Source organism: Bufo gargarizans, chromosome 7 (genome assembly GCF_014858855.1).
Source record: "Bufo gargarizans isolate SCDJY-AF-19 chromosome 7, ASM1485885v1, whole genome shotgun sequence".
NCBI lineage: Eukaryota > Metazoa > Chordata > Amphibia > Anura > Bufonidae > Bufo > Bufo gargarizans.
The window spans coordinates 161,297,519-161,315,471 of NC_058086.1; the positions used below are offsets into that span (position 1 = coordinate 161,297,519).

Genomic DNA, 17,953 nt, shown 5'->3' on the forward strand with positions numbered 1-17,953 from the left:
AAGTCAAAGACAAGCTTAGTAAAGGCTTTTTGGATCTCTGTTCTTTGCTAAATTTATTTAATTTGGCCACATTGGAAGGCTTTCAATCATGAAGCCCATTTTAGGGTCCTGCCACAGCCTCTCAACTTTGGTTCAAATCGGGACTTGAACTGAGTCCATAAGGAATCTTAATTTTGATCCATTCTTAAAGGGTTTATCCCTGGGATATGCCACCAATGTCAGATAGGTCCTAGAGGTGGGAGCCCCACCTGTCTCCAGAACGGGACGTCCAAAGTGAGCGGAGAGCAGCCGCGCATGCTCGGCCATCCTCAATTCATTTCTATGGGACTGCCGAAAATAGCCAAATACTGGCCCAGCTATATTCGGCAATCCCATAGAAGTGAATAGTGCAGTGGTTGTGCTTGAGCTGTGTGCTCGGCTATTTTTTAAAATAAATGGAGAGCACAACATGCATGCGTAGTGCACTTTCCTTCACTTTCAGGGGCCTGTTCTGGCGATAGGTGTGGGTGCTGGAGTTGGCACTTGCATATCCTAGTGAAATGCCACCAATATCTCACATGAGACAACCTCTAAATTGCAGCATGGTGATCAGACATTTTTCTTCAGGAGTTTCAGGTAGTACAGCATCAGCAGGACATCCCCATGTCCTCATACCACCACTGTAATCATCATATTTGACTGATGGTATGATGTTCTTCTGACTATACTTGTTTTACATTAGATGTAACAGGTTTGTTGACTAGTGATGTTGGAAGGCAGAGGAAGAGAATTTGCTCAGTTGGAGTCCAAAGCCTCAGGGTATGGCCACACGGTCAGATTTCTTGATGCAATTTTGGAAGCCAAAATCAGGAGTGGATCATAAAAGAGAAGAAAAGTACTTCTCTTATCATCTTTATGCTATGTGAGCTCCTGTCCTGTGCTCTCTCCTCTGTTAGTAGCCTGTTCCCATGTATTATGCAGGCTCCTAGCAGAGCTTAGGGCAGGAGCTCACATAGCACCCCACTGCTCTGCTTGTGCCTGCTTTCCTAAGGCCTCAAATGCTATGGATTTCACCAGGGAGCCAGCCAAACTCCATGCAAGGAAACGATGATTATTATTATTATTATTATTAGCCCTTGTTACTGGTTGTCAAAATGTAACTTGTAGCTACAGTATGGTGCATTTATCCTTTCAATACGACACATTTTTATGCAAGCGGTTTTATTATCTTTCCAGGAGATGGCTCTAATATGCCTAAATCTGTTTCTTCCAAGCAACCTGAAGCAAAGCAAGACACAAAGTTGGTTACTCAGTCTCCCTCTGGAGACAAGCATGCACCCTTGGCTAAAAAGACTACAAAACCCACTGCTGCGTCTGCAAGCAAAACTCAACCAAATGTGTCAAGTAACAGACAGGGAGGCACTAAAACCTCAGTCCAAAATCACAAAGAGCCCAAAGCCAAAGTGCAGACTACTTCTAAAACGTCCATACTAAACCATAAGCTGAGTCAAAAGAGCACTCCTGCTGCAGTAAGAAATAACCACAGCCAACCTACACTGTGTACTGGGAAGGGCCCCCCTAAACCAGATGCCCCCGAGAGCCTGGTGTCTGCTGTAAATGAAGGCAAACAAGCTGCCAATTGTCAGCTTGTAGAAGGCACGGACCATCCTGAAGGCGCGCCATTATCTGCAGTTGAGTGTTGTCAGGATATTTCAATGGGAAATCAAGACTCTGTAATACAGAAGCCTAATTTAGAGCACTGCCATTGCCAGGAAAATAATCCTCCAGCATCTGTTCTTCCTCACAGATCTAATTCAGAAGAAGATTTCACAGACGTAATAAATGAAAGAAAGGCATTAAATGTTGACAGCACAGGGTCAGGGGATGCGCTCCTTTCAGATCTTTCCAGCGAACAGAAGTCAGACTGTAAAAATATCTGTGACTCTGAGAACTCAAAATGCGCTGACAGTTCAAGCGAAAGCGAGTTGTGTTCTGTAAAAGAAGTTGAAAGAGTTCCAAAACAACAGGAGAGAGAAAATATGGCATTTCTGGGATTATCTCAGACAGCTAGCACAAGTATGCAGAGGCATAATAACACCGAATCGTGTTTACAAGGTGTGTCTGCTGGTCGGCAACGTACCCCAAACAGCAGTGAGCATTTTGTGAACTCGCAAGGTCAAATCTCTGGTTATCAGCGAGATATAGACATTGAAGAGGTAATTGATAACCATGACCACTCTGATACGCATTATATAGCTCAATGGAATAATCACTCAAGCATGTTACATGAACGCGAGAGTCCAGAATCGGAGAGTGGCAGCGCCAGTACCTCCTCTGATGACATCAAGCCAAGGTCTGAAGATTATGACGCCGGTGGTTCCCAAGATGACGATGGCTCAAACGAAAGAGGAATCTCTAAGTGTAGCACAATGCGGTGTCACGATTTTCTCGGGCGGAGCAGTAGTGATACCAGTACCCCTGAAGAACTGAAGGGTTATGACTGTAGTTTGAGAGTTGATGTGAAAATGAAAAAAGACTGCACCGACTTATTCCGCGTCAACTCCACTAGTGACGATGAAGGACCCAGAAAAAGAACTGAACCATGGTTGCAAAGGGACGGCCCAAGGCACAGTGCAAATCACGCGGCCGTTTGCAGCAGCGTGCAGTTTTCTCAGGAGATTGAACATCTTTCCTCGTCGGCTGATGAGACGGAAGATGAGCGATCAGAGGCAGAAAACGCAGCACTCCAAGGTCCACCGGAAATTGCAGTAGAGACTTTTCAAGGCATCGTAAATTTAGCTTTCGATGATATGGCCGAAATAGACAGTGAAAGTCAAAGGGGGCCTGGTAACCAAACTTTTACGAGATCGGTTCTCCTCTCAGTAGATGAGTGCGAAGAACTTGGATCTGATGAAGGGGACAATCACCCTTCACATGCACGAAAAGCTTCATCAATATCTCCTTCTGATGTGTTTGAGAAAAACTCTGTGGATGGACCTTCCAAGAAAGAAGATGGCAGACAGACAGACAACCGTTTGGCCACAAATCGTGAGATTTTGGATGAAAATTTTGCTAGTGGACAAGAAACTGCAGAATCCACCACATGTAAGGACTTCTACAAACCAACGGAAAGTGAACTTAAGTCACAGGCTCGGCCATGCCATTTAGATCTGTACACAGAAATGCCTGCTGATGCACAAAGGTTTTGCTGTACAAAATCTTCTAATGCTTGTAAGAGTCAGTTTCTTGACTACCAAGGCAGAGACAACCATGCACCTTCCACTGAAAGCTCCAACACTGCTTTATCTGCAGGTAATGAACATTAACCTATAGAGCTGTTATTTACTTTTCTTTCCCAATGCAGTGTTCTATGACTATAACGGATAGGGTTATTACAGATCATGTTGAATATATTAAGCTCTTGATGCATTTACTTGACAGAATAGATTCACCTTGTACAGGCACTTTGTAAATGTTCTCAGACACCTCCTAAACTGAGGACGTCTTACTAGAAAGCAGTTAAGAGGAATCATTGGTTTCCCATCTATGGTTCTGGTAAGGTTGGTGTTCAACTGGCTCTTTGCTTGAACCAAACCTGACATGATATCTGCTTATATCTATATACCTGTAAATGAATTACCTTATTTGAATTCATTTGTGTAGTTATATTTGACATTGATTTACTGGTCAGTGTTCTGAACATCCATAAGTGCCATCACCGCTTTAGTTATTTATCTTCTCCGCCGTGTCCAGGTATAAGCATGTAGTGGTACGGTCACAAAGCTTGACTAACATGGCCTTAGGTTTACAAAATGTACTCATTCTCTCTTTATCTTAAAAATGAAAAGAGATAAAAGTTGAGAAGTTGTCATCATCTTTAGTCCATTGCCCCATACCGACCACTAATTTCATTCCCTAAATTGCACAAGTAAAATGAAAGCTGGAGCTGGATTAGCTCCTGTGGACGACCCCCTTCATATTTTAGCGTTATTCTTAATTAGGCTCTTTGTATTTCAAAACATGTTGGAACTTCTGTTCAGATAGATGGAATGACTTTAACCAAGAACAGGAAAAAAAAAAGTAAATCTTGCATTTTTTTTTTTTTTTCAGACAAGGGGTAGACAATGACATACATAAAGCAACAGAACTAATAGGTTATGTGATGGCTCCAGCTCTACACTGTTAGATCGAGATTATTAGGAATGGAGCCACAGCCATTTCTATGGTCCCATAGCTGCTTACAATGGACATTGTAAGTGTGTTACCTTCTGGACACAGTTACATACAGTAAGGGTACATTCACATAACAGTAAAAAAAAAAAATGGCCATCAGTGCATGCATCCATTTTCTGGCCGCGTATCTGTTTTTAATGGCAATTTTGCAGCAGTTTTGAAAAAATGTATGTGGTTCATTGGCTTTTATTTATTTTTCTTCAAACCCAACCCCTAATGTCCCCCATAGTGCCCCTGAACATCTAATGTCCCCCATAGTGCCCCTGAACATCTAATGTCCCCCATAGTGCCCCTGAACATCTAATGTCCCCCATAGTGCCCCTGAACATCTAATGTCCCCCATAGTGCCCCTGAACATCTAATGTCCCCCATAGTGCCCCTGAACATCTAATGTCCCCCATAGTGCCCCTGAACATCTAATGTCCCCCATAGTGCCCCTGAACATCTAATGTCCCCCATAGTGCCCCTGAACATCTAATGTCCCCCATAGTGCCCCTGAACATCTAATGTCCCCCATAGTGCCCCTGAACATCTAATGTCCCCCATAGTGCCCCTGAACATCTAATGTCCCCCATAGTGCCCCTGAATATCTAATGTCCCCCATAGTGCCCCTGAATATCTAATGTCCCCTCATAGTGCCCCTGAATATCAAATGTCCCCCATAGTGCCCCTGAATATCAAATGTCCCCCATAGTGCCCCTGAATATCAAATGTCCCCCATAGTGCCCCTGAATATCAAATGTCCCCCATAGTGCCCCTGAATATCAAATGTCCCCCATAGTGCCCCTGAATATCAAATGTCCCCCATAGTGCCCCTGAATATCAAATGTCCCCCATAGTGCCCCTGAATATCAAATGTCCCCCATAGTGCCCCTGAATATCAAATGTCCCCCATAGTGCCCCTGAACATCAAATGTCCCCCATAGTGCCCCCCAGTATGAATAATGACCCCCCCCCCCTTAGTGCCCCCCCAGTGTAGTCAATGCTCCTTTTAGTAGCCCCCAGTATAGTGCCAGCCCAAAAAAAAAAATATCACATACATGCATCGTAACACTCCCTCCTCACAGGAGGCAACAGGACCTGCGCTCCTAAACTGATCTGATGTGACCTGCTTGGGAGCACAAGTCCTGCTGCCTCAAGTGAGAAGCAAGTGACCCTTGAGCATGCAAGTGGTGAAAGGCTGGATGGGTGCATTCCTGTCTAAATGGGCATTAAAACTGTCCCATGGATCGTTAAAAAAAAATATAACTGCCTTGTGAATAGCCCGATAGAGTTTTTCTAAAAACGATCATGTGGCAACAGCCTTTTGAATGAGGCCAAAAGGGAGCCATCTGCCATACTTAAGCTTTTGATTTTCATGGGTTAGTGTTCAGTCCAGGTGCTGTGTACTCAGACAGCACCCGGATAGGGAGAATTGTTTTTCTGAATGAGCACTAAGCTTACCATCAACTTCAGATAGCTCTTCCCCCATAAACATACATGTTCGGCTCAGTAGAGCGTGCATGTTTCCTCAATGTGGAAAGGGGGACTAAGCCACTGTCGGACACCTCTGGTTGTGGCTTATCTGCAATAAGAAGCGGGTCAGGCATGCTGAAATCCAACTTCTGCATTGGGGGAAATTGGAATGCCCTTCTACACATTAGATCAGGGATCAGCAACCTTTGGCTCTCCAGCTGCCATGAAACTACTACTCCCAGCATGCACTGTTACTCATCTGTTCTTGTTATTCCCATAGAAATGAAAGGAAGATTCTGGGAGTTGTAGTTTCAGAACAGCTGGAGTGTCGGAGGTTGCTGATCCTTGCATTAGATGTTTGTCCAGTCTTGCTGAAATTGTCAGGTTTGGTCATTATTCATCAACCATAGGGGTATGGCCCAGGGTGGGCAGGTTACTGCCCATACTCTATGGACCTCTCCCTAAGACCTCTCCCATCGTCAGACCTCTACACATACAATGTATTTATAATAAAGAAATCCCTGTCACAATAAGACCAGATATGTTCATACACAGGTATGTACTTGTCAGCATGAATACTTAGCTGGTCATCCCATCATCCTTATAGTTTTCTAGTCCTGTGCAGAAACCATTGTCTAGGACAGGGATGGGCAAACTGCGGCCCTCCAGATGTTGTAAAACTACAAATCCCATTATGCCCTGCTGTAGGCTGATAGCTGTAGGCAGACTGGGCATACTGGGAGTTGTAGTTTTACAACAGCTGGAGAGCTGCAGTTTGCCCATCCCTGGTCTAGGATAAAAGTACGAGGTGGTCTTCTTTTTCACTTGTATCATCTTTGCTTCTGTTGATCTGCAAGGAGTTAACTTCAGAATAGATCACCTTATGTATGTCATTGTCTGCAACACTTTGCATCAGATAATGTGAATGTAAAAAAAAATCCAACATTATAAAAGCATTTCAATTCTTTCAGCATTTAAACTTTTACTTCTTTCTACAACAAAAAAATCACAAATGTAATTATACATGTAAAAGCAGCTTAGTCATTCCCATTCTTAATTACCATCTGGCTTTGTGCTTTTGTTAAAGCTGCTGTAGTTCCCGCACTATAGCTTCCATTGTATGGGTCTATAAATTGCTGAAAATTGAAAATGCAGATTAATTGGAGTTTTTATTCCTTGTTTTATTATTTAATTAAAGACTAGATAATAGGCGGAATTTCCAGACGCATCATCTGTGCAAAATTTACATTTCTGATTAATCTGGCATACGTTCCATAGATGCAGTTGAGTTTCCTTACCCGGTCAGTGGTGGTGGTTGACAAACAACGGGAGGGGAACTGGGATGAGGGTCCGATATGGCAGACCAAAAAGGTTGAACAATCAGAAGGCCATTCTGTCCAGGAAGGAGTGGGTGTGCCAAAAAAAACTGCCTGAAGACCACCCGCATCTGTGCCATGGGGCACCTCCTGTTTTGTTTGTTTAGTGCCCTTTTAAAATAGTTTTTATAGATGTTTGCACATTTTAATTTCTCATCCCTTATCACTAAATATGAAAAAGATCTGGTTTTTGCAAGATGTTTTTGTCTGGAGATTTCTAATTGGCAAAGGCTCGTGTTGTGATCTGAATGCTCTTCATTACAGTTAAAGGGGTTGTCCGGACTACAGATATTGATGACCTATTCTCAGGAGAGGTCATCAATATCAGATCTGTGAGGGTCCAACACCTGGCATTCCCATTTCGAGCAGTCGTGGTGCTGAAATCTGCACACTGTATGGAGCAGAAGCTGAAGGCCCCCATACTTCACTGTGTGTATATGTGTAGTATCTTGCCCTGGCGTAAGGCTGCATTACCCCTGCACAGCCACTACACCGTGTATAGTACAGTATTGTTTCCATCAGCATGGACCAGTGTTGGACCCCTGCCGATCTACTATTGATGACCTATCCTGAGGATCTCTGTAGCCCGGACAACCCCTTTAATGTCACCTATGTACCCAAACTGGAGCTAGTTTGTTTTCCCTTATGTATTGTCGCCATTGCTCCCGGTAGTGGAGGTGTCTGTTTTAATGTATATGTCAGCGAGCCTCAGTATAGGAATGTGATGTCGTGTATTGCTTTGTCTTTTCTCAAATAACCCATTTTCTGTATCAGAAACGTGCTTGCTGCTAGGGTTATCTCGCTGCTTCTTGTTAACTTCTAAACAGTAGATTTTTTTTACAAAAAAAAAATGCTGTCTAGAAATCTGTTTGTGAAGCGTCTCTCTGTACCTTGCTGTCTTTTTTACTGATCGTATGTTCGTCTTCAGTGACTATGGGTAAAAGAGCCTAACTGTTTTACAATGTGCAGTGTTATGAATTATTTCAGGGCACATAGATGATATTGACTCAATGGCACAAACCTGCATGTATGACCATCGTCCTCCAAAGTCCCTTTCTCCCATATATGAGATGGATCCCGGTGACGGCATTGAGCAGAGGCTGAAGACCGAAGCTAGAATAATGGATATTGAGTTTGAAGATCAGCAGTTTGTAGAGAGGGACTGGACACTGCTGAGACAGCTGCTAGCTGATCATGGATCAGATGTTGATATCATAAACTCGGTCCCCGAGGATCTCAGTCTAGCACAGTATCTAATCAATCAGACATTGCTGTTAGCTAGAGAAAATTCTAAATCTCAGGGCAAAGCATGGGGCGATTTATCATCTCCATTTGAGGACTCCACAAGTGTCACCGTGACTAGCTTTTCTCCTGACGAGTGTTCCTCCCCTCACGGAGAATGGACAATTCTTGAATTAGAAACCCATCATTAGATTTGCTTTTTTCGCTCAATTTTTTTTATTTTTGTCTTTACCAGGATTTATTACTGGTCACGGCTAAACAATGTTGGAATAAATAAGCCGTGCAATGATTTGTATCCAAAAATTTCTATATATAATATATACACGTCAACCACAGTTACCACGTTGCTTGTATAGACACATGACCAATATACAAACAGTAGGTCAGTTATACATTATTGTACTAATAGAATATTTATGATATAAACAATATATACAAAAAAAAAAAAAAAATTGTCCAGCAGCGTCACGGGCCGGACTGACACGAGCTTCATTTTAAGCGACTGTCGCATCACATTCATTTTCCTACCTTTCTAATGACTATAGCGGCGTGAAATAATGCAAGCAGTGCCAAGGAGCACGGTTTTATTAGTTTGATTTTCGCATCGATTGCTCGAAGAAGACATGGGCATGTTAGATTATTATTTTCTTTCCTTCTTATGTGGTACTTGATAATAAAATAATTTGTCTTTGAGAGAAAAAAAAAAATATCTGATTTAGCATGAATGCTCTGTATTAATCACTGAGTATATTTGCTTTCCAATGCATCTGATAGGCCAACATGTAAATAAAACCAAAAGGAATTACCTGAAAAGGATTTCTTAGATGTGTGTTCATGTAAATGTCATTGAAATAATTAAAACTTTTTAAAAAAACAAAGAGCTGTGTTGTTGCAATGTGATTTATCAGTTTCCGGGAACAGTACGAAGGACCAAGGGACACCCTTTGTGCATAGAGGGAAAAATCTGACATGAATATAGGAAAGGGTTCTTTACAGTTAGAGTAGTCATACTGCCTAGTTTAGGTATTCTCTACTCTATTGTCATGGGGAAACCTGTTTTTCATCCCTGGGGAACAATCTCTGTTAATCCTAACTCAAAGAAGCAATGTAGAGTCATTTTATACTTTGGGCAAGATTTGTAGAGAAGCTCAATTTGTCTGTTTAAAAAGTGACAGGCTGACAGCTATTGGTGCCAGTGTCTTTTGACTAGGTTCCAAAGAAACAGAGGGCTGTATATTTGTCTTATGGCATTGTGAGTTAAAGGGGTTGTCTAGTTTTAAGGAAACCAGGCAATTTACAGGATTGACCTGTAATAAAAAATAGATCATTACCTGACAGATCCCGTGCCAGGCTCTGTTTTGCTGGCTGCAGTAGTGACTTCTAGTCAACAACATGTGCCGCCTCCTGCAACCAATCACTGGACTCTTCAGCACACTGACTTCACTGCTGCAGTCGGGAAAACAGAGTCCTGCCGGGAGAACCAGAGTGGAAATACGGGATCTCTCAGGTAAGTAATTAATCTATGCTTAATTACAGCTCGATCCCCTGAGTTGCCCAGATTCCTCTTGTAACTGGACTGTCCCTTTTAATGCCGTTTTACACAGGCTGACGAACAGGTAATTATCGGGAAGGAACAATTAATTTGTCCCTATAAAGATTCATTGTTTGCCAGCAGCGCATTCATGATGTGCTGCCAGCAAATGTAAAAAAGCAAAGAAAAAGCAATCGCCCAAATAACAAACATTTGCTCATTCACCAGGTGATTGGCTACACCTTTAGATGGGGCAATGACTGGGAGCAAGCATTTGAACATGATAATTGCCCCAGTCCTCGTCCTGTGTAAAAGGCCCTTTGGAATTGATTATATGAAGAGTGAGATTAACTAATTCAGGGCAATTATCTGTCATTTCAGGTGAAAAATAAATCATCAACCTTCTCCCCCCCCCCCCTCATGAGGACAAATTGCGGATCCATAAAACATGGATACCGGCCGTGTACGGAACGTCTGGCCCTCTATAGGACTGTCCTATCCTTGTCCACAATACAGACAAGAGTAGGAGATGCACTATTTATTTTGCAGGTGCCGCAGAATTGACATACGGGGACACAGCTTCTAATTGACCCCAATACATATAATGGGATTCGAAGGGTTTTTGTAAGGGAACCCGGCGTTTTATTAAACAAAATTGTGCAGTAGCTCATATTTTGTGAGGCAGCTGAATCCATTGCAATATGGAGGGGAGAGCAGGCATTGAAGGGTAATCTGAATAAAGGGGTTGTGCCACAAAAGCCCTATCGAAAGGATCATGGATAAGCATCTGATCAGTGTGGCTGCAACTGCTGGGCCACCCACTGATCATGAGAACAGTGGTCCTGGGTGCTAGTATGAATAGAGAGGAAGGCTGAGCCTGTGCACTGCCACTCCGTACATTCTCTATGGGACTATTGGAGATAGCCGAGTACAGTACTCACCAGCTATTTTGAGTAGTCCCATAGATAATGGAGTGGCAGCATTATAGACGTGATCAAGCGCCACTGATTCAAGTCCAAAAGGAGGACAAAAATGTGCAATTAAATTTATCAAAGTTGTATAAAAAAAAATATAGTTTCTCTTGAATGCATTGGGGGGACACAGCACCATGGGTATATGCCCAGCTGACACTAGAAGTAAAAAGTGTTGGCTCCTCCTATCTGGGCTATACCCACTGCAGTTGCAGGAGCAAACCAGTTTTTTTTCTAGTGTCTATAGTAGGCAGATACGACCTTGTGCTGGACAATGCGCCTGCAGTCCTGCCTCCCAGTCAGTTACCCTGTTCTATGTGGTCTGTGTCCTTCCACTGTTCCTGGGTGCCGCTCCTCGCTGGGGTCCTCATTTTTCATCCCCCCCGCTTATGTGTGCGGCTGCCGGGGCTCAGGTCCGACCGCTTTTACTAATTTAGTCCCCTGCTTTTCGGCCCGCTAGGCCGTGACCTATCCATGCCCCCTTTTTTCTTCCCGGGCTTCGGCCCGACGACTCCTCTTACTGGGAGGGTCCTCCTGCCTAGCTCCTATTACGGCCAGGTGCGGTCTTTTCCTCTGGAGGGGCGGTTTCTTCTGCTACTGAGAAGAAGAGGCTCTATCTTGCAGCTTTGGGCCTGATCGCCATTCAGAGTGTTCCTGTCCTCCCTTCGCTGCTTCTGCGCATCCTGGGGCACAGCACCTGGGGCCTGGTAGGATAACCTCTCTGGCTGTACATTTCTTTTCTGTAGTTGGTCTCTTTTTTGCCATCATGTCCTCTGCTAGTACGGACCCTAAAAGCCGGGTGCCTATTGGGGTGGCTTTTTTATACCTGCTCTAAGTGCAGTAAGGCTTTTCCTTCCCCGCAACCTAACTCGCTTTACGACCAGTGCATTGCCCCCATGCCCCCTACTGACATCCTGGCCCCCCTGCGTTGGGGGTCCCTCCTGATTGGGCCGCCTCACTGTCCCATGCCATAGGTGACCTTGCCAGCCTGTCCCGTCCATGGTGCAGTCGCTGGACCGCTTGCCTGCTCAAATTGCGGCAGTCTTCCCCTCACAGGGACCATGTTGCTGAAGGGGCTCGCCCCTGCTCTGACACCAGGTCCCATAAAAGACATCGAGTGATCTCAGCCGCGTCCCGCTCATCCTCAGCGTTCTCTGGTCACTCATTGGACAAGTCTGAGACAGGCGAAGTCTCGTCTTCTGCTGCTTCTGCCGCTCCTGGGGACACCTCTGACTCCGATTCTGTATCAGAGCAGAGTTCTACTTTATCTGCGGCCATGCAGAACCTCATTAAGGCGGGAAGAGACACTCTCCATGTGCAGGAGGGTACTCCCTCCTCTTCTCAGGATCCTGTGTCCTTCCGCCGTTCCAAGCGTTCTGTGTTGGTTTTTCCTAACCACCCAGACCTCAACACACTCCTGGCCAGGGAGTGGCGTCAGCCTGATAAGCGCCTGCTTATCTCTAACGGTTCGGACGCTCTGTTTCCTTTCAGTGCAGAATCCGTGAACCTTTGGTCAGTCCCACCTCTGGTTGATCCTCAGGTGGCCCGTTTGGCCAAGGCTACCACCCTTCCCTTGGCTGATGCGGCTTCCTTGTCTGATCCCGCTGACAAGAAGATTGATTCCTTGGCTAAGGCCGTTTTTGTAGCGGCAGGCTTCGCTATTCAGCCTGCTTTTGCCGCCTCCTTGGTCGCCAAAGCCTGCGCAGTCATGTCCAAGCAGCTCATCCGTTTGCTGCCGGATTCTGCTCCAGGTGAGGTTTCCATTCTTGCCTCTCAGCTTCTCCAGGCTTCCCGGTACCTATGTGATGTCTCCCTGGAATCGGCTCGCCGGTCTAGCAGGGCGGCTGCTAACTCTGTGGCCATCCGCCGTACGGTCTGGCTCTGTTCATGGGCGGCAGATGTGGCTTCCAAAAAGGTGCTGATCTCTCTCCCTTTTCAGGGTGAAAAGCTGTTTGTGAAACGCCTGGCGGAGCTTATTTCAGAGGCCACGGGACGTAAAAGCTCCCTCCTCCCCCAGAACCGCCTTCGCCGTCGCCCTCCCTTGGCGACTTCAAGGTCCAAAAATGTTCGCTCCTTTTGGGACTCTTCCTCCCCCTCGGACAAGAAGTCGGGGGGGCCTTCCTTCAAGGCTAGGCCTGCCTGGCATTCTCGCCACAAGCCCTCAAAGCCCAGTCTGCAAAAACCTCTTCTGCATGACTGCGCTTTACCACATGTGGGGGGGCCGCTTGCTCGACTTCCAGAAGTCATGGCATGCAAGCTTGGATGATGCATGGGTCCTGGAGATCGTTTCCTCCGGCTACAGGATAGAGTTTTCCACTCTTTCTTCGGGTCGGTTTTTCATGTTGCATCCCCCCCCCAAGTCTCCCATGAAGGCGGCAGATTTTTTCCGGGCCATTCAGTCCCTTCAATCCCTCGGTGTGATCGTTCCAGTCCTCGATTCGGAATGCTTCCAGGGATTTTACTCAAATCTTTTTACGGTACCCAAGAAGGACGGCTCCCTCCGCCCTATTATGAATCTGAAGGCGCTCGACCGCCTTGTTCGGACCCGGCACTTCCACATGGAGTTGCTCAGGTCGGTGATTGCCACCCTGGAGGAGGGCGAATTTTTGTAGTCCATTGACATACAGGACGCATACCTCCATATTCCCATTGCTGTGGCCCATCAGCGGTTCTTTCACTTCACAGTGGGTTCTCTGCATTTCCAGTTTGTGGCTCTGCCCTTCGGCTTAGCGTCCGCCCCGAGGGTCTTTACGAAGGTCCTGGCCCATCTTATCGCTCTCCTCTGCACTCGGACGACCTGTTGGTGAAGGCTCCGTCTCTGGAGGACAACCTGGCCAGCCTCCAGATCGCTGAAAGTGTTCTGCTTCTGTATGCACCCTGATTCCCCCTTCATCCCCAATGACAGGCGCCTGGAGAGCTATGTCAAATGACACACACACACACACACACACACACACACACACACACACACACACACACACACACACACACAGTATGGTCTTCGAAACAGCTCTGATTTTCTTACCAATATGGCCTTTTATACCTACATACATATAGGAAACAGATGTGGTTCACATATACAATGGTGCTGAGTAGAAACAATTCCTTATATGGAAATAAGGCTAATGTAAATACATTCACCCAACATCCTGTCATTCATACAGATCAGATAGCTTATTCTATTTAATCCTTAAATCCCCTCTTAAGTCATGAATATGACTTATCATCTTTCTCTCATAGAGAGGTAAGTAGCATATGATTGCCCAGGATCTGTGGGTTTTGGACACATTACACAAAAAAATCTGTATGAGGGAAGGGATACATTGGATACAACAACATATGATAATCAAGGAAGCAATTATAATACTAATAAATAATGTTCTTTTTTTTTTTTTTTTTTTTTTTTTTTTTTTTAAAGAGTTTTATCTTTTATTATACTTTATAGTACAAAACTTTATATCAATATTACTTTGCGATGTTATAAAATTCATAAACCCGTCAATTAAATGACATTAATTTCCCTTCGCCAATCCCCCACCCGACCCCACTTTGCAGGAAAAAAAAAAAAAAAAAAAAAATCCTTCATGGAGAGCCTACGGGGGAAAGAGGTTCTAATTAATTAACCCTATTCCAATCTTTCCAGAGTTTTTCCCATTTCAAGTAAGATCCTCTTTGTTTGTGCAGAATCATTTCATAAGTTTTCACTTTCTTGACCAGGCCCAACCATTTGTTGTACTCTGGTACAGAAGGGGAAAACCATAATCTAGTGATCAGGAGCCTAGCTAAAAACATAACCTTGATCAGCATTTGGCGTTTTATAGGCTGACAATTAAGCTCCGATAAATCTCCCAGGACCCATATCCTTGGTGACAAAGGGATAGAAATGTTAAGTTTGTGAGCCAGATTGTTTTGGACCAGGCTCCAGTATCTGCTCACCATGGGGCAGTCCCAGAACAGATGTAAATGGTCTGCCCCGGGATCGCCACAGCGTGGGCAATCGGAAGAGGCCCTAAGGCCTCTTTTATATAACCATGTGGGTGTCACATAAATTTTGTGCAAAATATTAAATTGTACAACAATGTGATTGAAATTGTGTGAAACCAACTTTAAACTATCCCCCATGTTCTCCCAACTTGGAGAACCCACCTCTGAAAGTAAGGAAGACCAGGCTCTCTGTCCTGGAGAAAGAACATCCAAACAAAAATTATTCATTAAGTGTTTATAGCAATGTGATATTTTAATTCTCGTGACAGTTTTCTTGCAAATTAAATCGTGTAGAAATAGAGGGGTATCAATAAAAAATTGGCTATCCGGTATGCAAGATAGTGCTGACCTCAGTTGGAAATATGGAAACCAAACCACCTCACCTAAATTTGCCCTTTGTTTTAGTTCCATGAGGGGCAATATTTGTCCCTCACTGACCACTTGGTGTAGATACTGAACATTTTTGTTCCTCCAATACTGGCAGCAATTTAAGTCATTTAAATTAAGGAGCTTAGAGTTGTGCCACAATGGGGTGCAAATAAGTGACGCCTTAACTCCACACCATCTCCTTATGGCCAACCAAGTCCTCATAGCCATTTTGCAGAACAGTGTATACCCACTCAGTATGTTTACTAGATAATCAGACTCCAATACAGTGAAGAAATCCGAGAATCCTGAGTCTTTCACCACTCTGCTGCAGAAAGGGCTATTTTCCCAGTCATTAAAAAGACATAATTGGGAGGCCATAAAGTAACCCCTAAAATAGGGGAGGTTGAGACCTCCCCGCTCATAGGGCATAGAGAAGTAGAGTACCTTTAGTCTCACACGCTTCCTCCCCCATATTAAATCATTGAGCATTCGGTCTATCAGTCTGAAGTACTTATCTGCAATCCATACAGGCGAGTTGCGCAGAATATAAAGAACCTGGGGCAGTACTACCATTTTTATTAATGAAATTCTATCCGCTCTAGAGAGCAAGATTTTTTGCCATACCTTAATTTTAGCCCTCACCTTCATTAACAGCGGAATCAGATTTAATTGTAGATATTCATGCGGTTTGGCAGAAACTGTTATCCCCAGGTATTTTATTGACTCAGAGATCGTCAGCTGATTATCGCGTTCGCCACGCAGCTCGTCTATAGGAAGGAGGACGGTCTTATCCCAGTTGATCTCCAAGCCGGATGGATCAGAGAAGAGACCAACCAGCTCCATTATACGAGGGAGAGTAATGTCTGTTTGATGCATAAAAACCAGGATGTCATCTGCATAAAGTGAAACACGATCATACTCCCCATTTATGCCGAAACCGGCCACCTTTAAGTCCTGCCTTATACTAGTTGCTAAAGGTTCGATGTAAATATTAAATAGCAGGGGAGAGAGGGGACAGCCTTGGCGGGTACCTCTTTCCAGGATGAAACTCTCTGTCACTGTCCCATTAATCCTAATCCTGGCAACCGGGGAATTGTATAACAGCTGAATCATTGCCATAAATTTTGGTCCAAAACGCATTTTCTTCATTACCTCCCAGAGAAAAGTCCACTCCACCCTGTCGAAGGCTTTAGTAGCGTCCAACGACAGGATGGAGCGGGCACCACCTCCCGGGGACTGAATATTCATAAATAATCTATGCAAGTTGTGCTGAGTACCCCTTTTTGGCATAAAGCCATTTTGATCTGGATGGATAATGGTGGATATGACCCGCGACAGCCTTCTAGCCAGAGCTTTGGATAGTATCTTAGCATCCGTGTTTAATAAGGATATTGGTCTATAAGAGCTCAGTTCTGCCGGGTCCTTATCCTTTTTTAAGATTAAAGCAATGAGAGCCTCCATCATGGAGTTTGGTAGTCCCCCTCCCTGTGTTGCTTGGGAAAAAACCTCGAGCAATTGAGGAAGAATCACGTCACTATACTTACGATAAACCTCGTATGGCAGGCCATCCAAGCCTGGCGATGAGTTCCCCGAAATAGACTCAAGGGCCTCCTGCAGCTCTGAGAGAGACAATTCCTCTTCCAGATATTTTATTTGAGCTTCATTTAAGATGCGGAGTGGAATTTTCTCCAAGAACCGCATCGCCAGTTCAGGTGTCAAGCCAGGGGAGGATTTATATATCTGAGCAAAGTAATACAGAAAGCTATTCCTGATTCCTTCTGAATCTGTTATAATTTCCCCCTCTGTATTCCTAATCCGGGTAATAGATAGATTTTTCTTATCTTGTTGTGAGATTATTCTGGCTAGAAGCTTGCCCGGTCGTCCAGACTCGGAGAAGTAATTTAACCCCTTAAAAAATACCCTGTGGTTTGCCTTCTCTATTACACAATTCTCCAGGAGGCAGCTAGCCTTCTGCATCTCTTCCCTGTTTTGCTCCGTGGGTTGCCTGGTGAATCGCTCAGTTGTAGATGCCGCAGTCTTAGCCAATTCCTCCTCCTTTCTTTTAAATGTTCTCTTTAATGCAGCAATCTCACTTATAAAGGTCCCCCTCAGGTATGCTTTCAATGCATCCCATACCATATTGATATTTGCAGAGGGCAGATTCACCTCCCAAAAGGAAGAAATCAGCAGTTTAATAGCTTGATGACTTTCCATAATAGTGAGCCAGTATGGATTCAGCTTAAATCCCAGCCCCCTAATATCCTTGTTCTCCCCAGTGCAAACCTCAATCAAAACGGGCGAATGGTCTGAGATTGTTCTTACTCCGTATCGCACCCTGCGGATATTGCTCAAGTTACACTCATTAGTGAGTGCTAAATCGATCCTAGACATTGCTCTACCGCCCCTGCTGACACAGGAATATACTCTCTTTCCTCCGCCAAGATGTTCCCATATATCCACCAGCCCTACTTCCAAGCAAAACTGAGGCAGCGGGGAGTTACAAGAATTCCTCCGCCTTTCTGTATCTGATGAAAATCTATCTCTATTGGGGTCCATAACCGCATTAAAGTCTCCCATCAAGATCAGCCGAGATTCTGGTCTCCCTTCAGAGAAGAGCATCAACTGGATCAGTGGATACATTGAAAATGGCGGGGGTATATAAAAAAAAGCGAGGATATAGCTGCATCCAGACAGCTCGCCATGAAGGAAGACGAATCTGCCCTGATCATCTACATGGGATTTTATAAGGGTAAAATCTATGGAATTATGGATAAGAACTGAAACCCCCCTAGCAGAACTGCTAAAAGTAGAAT

General features: G+C 44.5%; 1 protein-coding gene across 3 annotated transcripts in view; it reads left to right on the plus strand.

Moving 5' to 3' along the window:
* The window catches only part of BTBD8 (BTB domain containing 8), a 122,419-nt gene extending 113,260 nt beyond the window's left edge, over positions 1-9,159 (plus strand). The window contains exons 17-18 of one of the 3 annotated variants that reach the window (XM_044300799.1): positions 1,216-3,291; positions 8,031-9,159. In XM_044300799.1, coding sequence (XP_044156734.1) covers positions 1,216-3,291; positions 8,031-8,476 — 2,522 coding nt within the window. In that variant the 3' untranslated portion in view covers positions 8,477-9,159. Of the gene's footprint in view, positions 1-1,215; positions 3,292-5,947; positions 6,338-8,012 lie in introns of those variants that run through there. The other 2 variants (XM_044300801.1, XM_044300800.1) reach the window with 2 other exon arrangements.
* Positions 9,160-17,953: the final 8,794 nt, after the last annotated feature.